At 36.1% G+C, this 7,147-nt stretch overlaps 1 protein-coding gene across 1 annotated transcript in view; it reads left to right on the top strand.

The window, feature by feature from the left end:
• LOC111147687 (ELOVL fatty acid elongase 4) overlaps positions 1-4,596 on the top strand; it is a 30,747-nt gene extending 26,151 nt beyond the window's left edge. The window contains exons 5-6 of the mRNA XM_022503911.1: positions 501-628; positions 3,074-4,596. Coding sequence (XP_022359619.1) covers positions 501-628; positions 3,074-3,349 — 404 coding nt within the window. The 3' untranslated portion in view covers positions 3,350-4,596. The remainder of the gene's footprint in view (positions 1-500; positions 629-3,073) is intronic.
• Positions 4,597-7,147: the final 2,551 nt, after the last annotated feature.

Here is a 7,147-nt window from a genome sequence, read left to right as displayed (position 1 = left end):
AGAGGCAGGCAGAGAGAGAGAGAGAGAGAGAGAGAGAGAGAGAGAGAGAGAAGCAGGCTCCCTGCTGAGCAGAGAGCCCGATGTGGGACTCTATCCCAGGACTCCGAGATCATGACCTGAGCCGAAGGCAGCGGCTTAACCCACTGAGCCACCCAGGCACCCCTCTATTTTACAATTTTTTAAAAAGAATTTATTTATTTATTTGACAGAGAAATCACAAGTAGGCAGAGAGGCAGGCAGAGAGAGGAGGGAAGCAGGCTCCCCGCTAAGTAGAGAGCCCAATGTGGGGCTCGATCCAAGGACCCTGAGATCATGACCTGAGCTGAAGGCAGAGGCTTTAACCCACTGAGCCGCCCAGGCGCCCCCTACTTTACAATTTTTATCCCTAATCTGTACTCAAGATTAAAATTTAGAGAATAATGTGAATTCATTTATTTTATGTCCAGATGGTTTATTGACTACTAAATGTTTCTGTTTCTTCTAACTCTGTTTCTCTGAAGCATTTTTTGGAGCACAGCTGAATTCCTTTATCCACGTGATTATGTACTCATACTATGGGCTAACTGCATTTGGCCCATGGATTCAGAAGTATCTTTGGTGGAAAAGATACTTGACCATGTTGCAGCTGGTGAGTTAAATGCTTCTAAGGTTTCTTCTGGTGAAACACTGCATATATTTGAATTTGCTGATTTTAAACGGCTAAGTTATCCTTGACAATTTTCTTTTACAAAGTTGACTTTCTGTGTGTTCCAGCTGTGGAAGTTGAGGCTTCTTGGCTCTGAGCTTCTTGTTCATAGACCTAGTTGTCACTGCCATTAATTTTTTTTAATGTTCTTAAAAGACTAAACACAACTCTTGTCTAAGAGAAATGTTGTTTAGAAATATCTGTGAAATGGATGAGTCAAGATCTAAGTACACCATAAAGTATATAGACTCATATATAACCAAAAAAATAATATAAGTTCTCTCTCAGCTGATTTTTTAAGACTTAAAATGTTATTATTACCTCTCTTCATCCTGCTTTTGCTTGAATTTTGTTTTCTATTCTATTTCAGTCCCTGTTAACAGATCCCATACATTCAGGATATAAAAGTTGAAGAGAAGCCAGACAACCGAGGAAGGGGTGGGGTAAAGGAAAGGAACAGAGACAAGAGAACTCCTCTTAATTCTCTAACACATAGTCCTTAGAGAACAGAGTTAGGTATTTTTAAATGCTAACCTTTAGAGCAGATAATTTTCAGCACATACCCCTAGTGGGACTTCTTGTAGCATCTGGGTACCTCAGTGAAATATTCAAGCAAGGTACTGGCCCAGTCATCAAACTGGAAATCCCAAACCAACCTGGTAGCTATTCTTTAAGCCTTGGAATTTATTATAATTTGCTATAATCATAGCATGTGCACAATTTATCAGTGGAATCACATTTGGAAATATTATTCATCTCTGCTTTAAGTTGCTAAACAGCTGGCTGGCCGAACAGGAAACACAACTTTTGGGGAATGCTGGGTGAGAAAGATTCATTTATAACTAAAATGCTACAGGAAGCTTCCTCCAGTTTTTGTGTAAGCTGTTTATATAGTTTGTGTAATTCGTTTCTCTCAGTAATTAGAAAATGGGCACAAGAAAATGAAGAGATGACAGAAGTCATCTGAACTCTTTGTATCTACTTTGTTGGAATCCTCACTTGAGTCTCCTTGAGTGAGGCCATTCTTAGTCACATCTATATACGTAATCCTTTTGGTGATTTAGGTTCTAAGAACCATTGTGAAAGCAGAAGTTCTTAAAATCTGGATTTTGCCATGGAGAATTTAAGGTTTTTTAGTCTGATCTAAATTTGGGGCTTACATAGAATAAATTATTTTAATCATATTTAATATAATAGTTAATATGGATAATGCTATGTTTCAAAGAGAAAACACAGTTGCCCATTCCAGATAGGATGTTAGTTTCATGAAGAGTAGAATATTTCTAAGCCAGAAGTTCTCACAACGGTTAATCATGTAACTTATTCTTGTAAAAAGTTACCCTTGTTTAACACTGTGGAATTCATAATTCCTGTATTGAGAACCACTCATTTATTGATATATTAAAATTTCAACTGATTTGCCTTATCTGAACTACAAAGCATCTTAATTTTGTTTTTTCTTCTTTTAAAAACTTCTAAAGTGGACAGTGAGTCTTTCTGCACTTATTCTCAAATATCTACTAAATTTTACCAAAAATCTTAATTTGTAGATAGCATTAATTCATTTAGAGAGGGAGAAAGAGTGAGTACCTGGGGCCAGGGGTGTGGGTGGGAGGGAGGAGAAGGAGAGAATCTCAGGCAGACTCAGGCACAGAGTCTGGAAATGGGGCTCAGTCCCATGAGCCATGAGATCATGGTCTGAGTTGAAATCAAGAGTTGGACGCTTAACCGACTGAGCCTCCCAGTTGCCCCAAAGATTGTGTTAACTCAAATACAGTTTTACCTGTGTGCTATTTTGTAAGAAATAAATAATGAATCTTTTTGATAGATTCGTTTTTAAAAGCATATGTACCATTCTGCTGATAGTTTTGTGGAAAGAGGTCAGTCTAAAATATGGGAGGAAAGCAAATAACAAAAAGAGTATATGGTACTATTAGTTTATTCTCTTAGGCGATTGATATTCCCTCTTACTAATAACATCATTTAACATTATCCAACAAATATTCTATGAATCCAGACCCTGTGCCAAGGACTCCTCAGGGAACAGCACAGAATCATACTCTCCGAAGTTATATACTCTTGGAATGATGGACAGTCAAAAAGTTCAGAAGTCCAGATGGTTTTGTTCTCAGGAAAAAAGCCCACACCAAACAAAAGCCCACATTAATGGGATTGAGAGGGCCAGGTGGATCGAGTTGCCTGGTCCTCGAAGGCTGGAAGCCTTTGCTGAGGGAATGACATCTGAGCTGCCACCTGATGGATGAGAGGGGGCTGGAGTCTATTGAACTTTGCACAGTGTGGCAAGATTCAGGCCTATCTTAGCTAGATAGAAGATTCTGATTTGTTAAAAGTTACTCACTATTCCTACATTGTTGTTTTGTTTTTCAGGTTCAGTTCCATGTGACCATTGGCCACACAGCGCTATCTCTTTACACGGATTGTCCCTTCCCCAAATGGATGCACTGGGCCCTCATCGCTTACGCGATCAGCTTCATATTTCTCTTTCTTAACTTCTATGTTCGGACATACAAAGAGCCTAAGAAAGCAAAAACTGGAAAAACAGCTGTGAATGGTATTTCAGCAAATGGTGTGAGCAAATCAGAGAAACAACTAGTGATAGAAAATGGAAAAAAGCTGAAAAACGGAAAAGCAAAAGGAGAGTAAATTGAACTGGGCCTTAACTGTTGTTGACAGTGAGGAAGCTCCCATTTCATATGAAATTTCAGGGAAAACAAGCAAATGAGAGTTTGGGGTGGGGAGAAAAAGCAAATGTGCTCTATGTCTTAGTAATCTTTAGATAAAGTGTTAAATGCAATGCCCGGATGTTTTATTTATGAAGTTTTATTTTAAACATTTTTTTTATTAGCTTTGATGTTGTCCAGACCAAACCAATCATTATGTGACTTTGGAGGCTCTCCCTCTGTTCACATCCATTTGTCTAATGCATGAAATTTTTCCATGGATCTTATATACAGTCATTCTTTAGTCTGATGATCACAGAAACACAGTATGAATTTTTTGGCTAAATTACTATTACCTACTGATTACAATCAGTTACCTTATATTTTCTGGTCCAAAGCTGAAACTGTAGATACTTTAAAATTTGCACATTTGAATTCATTTGCTGACTGGAATGGTCGAATCTCTCCACCTCTAGTCTGAATATACCCTTTTGGTTGTAATTAAATTTAAAAAAATCTGATGATCTCTGTAGATTCCTAGAGGCTTGATGATGATGGTGTTGGTGAAAATAAGAAAGAATTACAGTAAAATCCTGTCTAGCGACCCAAAGGTCACCATGACTTGTGGCACAAATCACTGTAGGAAACAATTTTTGTGATGAAAAGGCAGCCTTTCAATACTCCTATTACTATCAGAAATATATTATGAAAATTAAGATTGATTGGAACATGAAACAACTCATGTCTTTATTAGTAACATCATAAAAGAGTTACATTTATGTGCTGTTAGAAGAGAGTATGTTGATTTTTATCAGGCTTTCCTTGTTTTGATTTGTGGCTGTTACCGATTTTTCATATGTAGAAATATACCTACCTCTTCTGTTGGAAAGAACATTGAAAATTAAATAAATTTTAATTAAAAAATCAAGGAGTCCTTTAATGTAAATTTTAATATTAACTTTCAAATCCACTAGTATTTTTTTGCTTTTTTTTACAAATAGCATACACCCAACTTTTCTGTGAAACTATCCTTCTCTTTCAATGTGTTTAATATTGAAGTGTTACTTTCCTTATGACAAAGTTCAAGATCTTATTTATTAACTAGACATGAAGTGTAAACCCATTTTGGTGCAATATTCTTGACTCCTTGGTGCTAAAGATCATTAAATTTAGTGTGTGATTGTTACAAGGTGTTAATTGTTAAGATGCAAAGTGAATAAAAGTGAGAGTAGTCAGAACCAGAAAATGAAGTTTACTATTTACAAATGAAGTGTTTCATGTAATATAAATGAACAACTGGAAATATACTAGCAAAGAGAACTTGTACATTGTCTTATTGCATAGGTTAAATTGTTAAGAGATGTTGACCAGGGATCATTACAGAAAGAGAACATGTGACAAAAAAAAAAAAAAAAAAAAGCATGACTATTTCTAAGTATCTCAACATGTCAAAACTGCATGTGCAGGATGTATGCTGTTTGTGCAGACAAACTATTTTAGAATATTTTGTTAACTATAAAATATTTATTGTGCATTAAAATTATACACTTTTCCCCCTGAAGGCATGCAGTCATGAGAAATACAGAATATTTGCAACACTTAAAATGGTTTGACCTGAAAGGTTTCGACCCCTTTGTCTTTGCTTCTCGGTGTGTAATGACTAGAGATCTGTAAATCTTTGTGAACATTCTGTACTGGTTCCCCAGACCAATTCATTCCCTGCTACCTGATTTCAGCACAATAAATATACAACTGCTGTGGGAAAAATGATTTTTTTTTGTTAATCAGTTTATTACATAAACCATCTGCTAGATGTTTATTTGATTCAGTTGTTAATATTCAAATATCTTTTCTGCTGCTAATTTCTACTGTAGAAAAGAAGTGTAACTAGAAGATTCCTGGAGAAAAGCTTTTTTTTTTTTTTTTTATGGTGGCGTATTTTTGCTTTAAAAATTAGTTGCCTTTGGAAGAGCTTTTGGATCCAGACATAAAACATATAATTTTCTTCTAAACTACTCTTATATTTGTCATTTCAAATGTAAGCTTTAACACTTTTTAATGCTCTGGGGTTTTCTTGTTCCAAAAATAAGGTGGAGGAGGTCTTATGTTCTTACATTAGATCATTCAGCTCTTACTACAGTTTTTTAGGTTCTTTATCTAAGATGACTCTAAGCTGTGATATGCAACATGTTCTGGTAGCTTTCATAATTTCTCAGGTATCACACTGAGTTGCATGCCTCATACCTAAAAATCAGTGGAAGTGGACTGCATCCTTCCTTTTGGTAAAACTTTGTCACTAACTAAAGAAATGTTTTCTTACACAGAAAAATGGAATTTATTAAATATTTTCAATGGCTAGAAATACCTTAGGCATGTACAGTGCATTTTCCAGTAGAATCATCAATTTCTGTATCTTCTTTTTTCTCTTTTCTGTGTTACCCTTGACTTTGTTTTGCTGATGGATACTGAATGATGACTGGTTTCAGTTTTAGCATTATTAATTCAGTCATTCTTTTTTTCTCTCTTTTTGCATACTTCTGGGTATTCAAAAATATTTTCATATGGACTTTTATATTCACATTTTAGAATATAGAATCTAGTGTTTTGTAGTTTATTAGGAATATTTTAATTTACAGATGTGTTTCAGATATGCAGCTCAGTTATCCTATAAGTAATGAGAACATAGAGGTGGAAGTGATTTTTGCTGCCCTGTCCATCTGATAATATGACAATCCAGGCATTACATTCATACTGATGATTGGGACCTTTGTGAGAATGTGACATCATGCTGAGCTGTCCTGCTCTCTCAGCTCATGTCTTCTTGTAGCCTAAAGCTCAGCCAGCTGAATGCCTAACACCGTCCTTCTCGAGAAAAAGATGGCCACAGATTGTGTAGGAGCTCAAATGGAGTGCTAGGTACAGACCTGGGTGAGGTGAACTTGGGATCCTGCTAGATGGTCGATAGGGCTGCAGGGCTGAGGTGCTGAGCTACACACACAGGAACATAACACCTGCTTCCTGATCCGGTCACCCCCCTCAGCATGCAAGCGATTTTGACAAGTCACCTTGGAAATCAAGTCCTTAATAGTATATTTTAGAATCCATGCTTAACCTTAGGTATTTTAGGCAGATGCCATCTGAACCAGAAAAGCAGTTATGAAGAGGCAGAGAAATATAAACAGATTTCATTGTTTCAAAACACAACAAAATCATAAAACTATTAGAAGTTGGTTTTCCTAGTTCTCTCCCGAATTTCCTAATTTCCTTCCTAAACTACGGAGGGAAGACGCAGCTGTAAATTGAAAGGCATACATTTTTTTTTTTCAAGTTTTAAAAATAGGAGGATGTAACATGATTCTACATATCTGAAGGGGATTCAGGGGTATAAGTTAAGAATTATAATTGACGTATAGAACCACTCAGATAAAGACTGAGATTCTAGATTATTTCGTTAAAAGAGTGTGTGAGTTACGAAGAAGGTGGTCAATAGCTGTCTTTAGATGATGATTAATTAATGGGAATTTTAGGTTTGGAAGGGATGATCTGAGGTAAATACATCTTAGTGTTCACTTAACTGACTGAGCCACCCTGAAGTCACTAACCTTTTTTCTATCTGTTAAGAAAAAAAAGACCTAGAACTTAGGTCTCCTTTTCTCTTTGTCTTCTTCATTTTACCAGATGAAGGCATGTTTACATGTCCACATGTGAACAGATTTCCTTCATACTTTCACTCCTTGGAGATCCGTCCTGTCTTAAATAGAAATTCAACAGAATTTTTTCT

Source organism: Enhydra lutris, unplaced genomic scaffold (genome assembly GCF_002288905.1).
Source record: "Enhydra lutris kenyoni isolate GAN:26980312 unplaced genomic scaffold, ASM228890v2 scaffoldscaffold17, whole genome shotgun sequence".
NCBI lineage: Eukaryota > Metazoa > Chordata > Mammalia > Carnivora > Mustelidae > Enhydra > Enhydra lutris.
The sequence above is the reverse complement of the archived record's forward strand: the minus strand, read 5'-3'. Positions and strand labels throughout refer to the sequence as shown.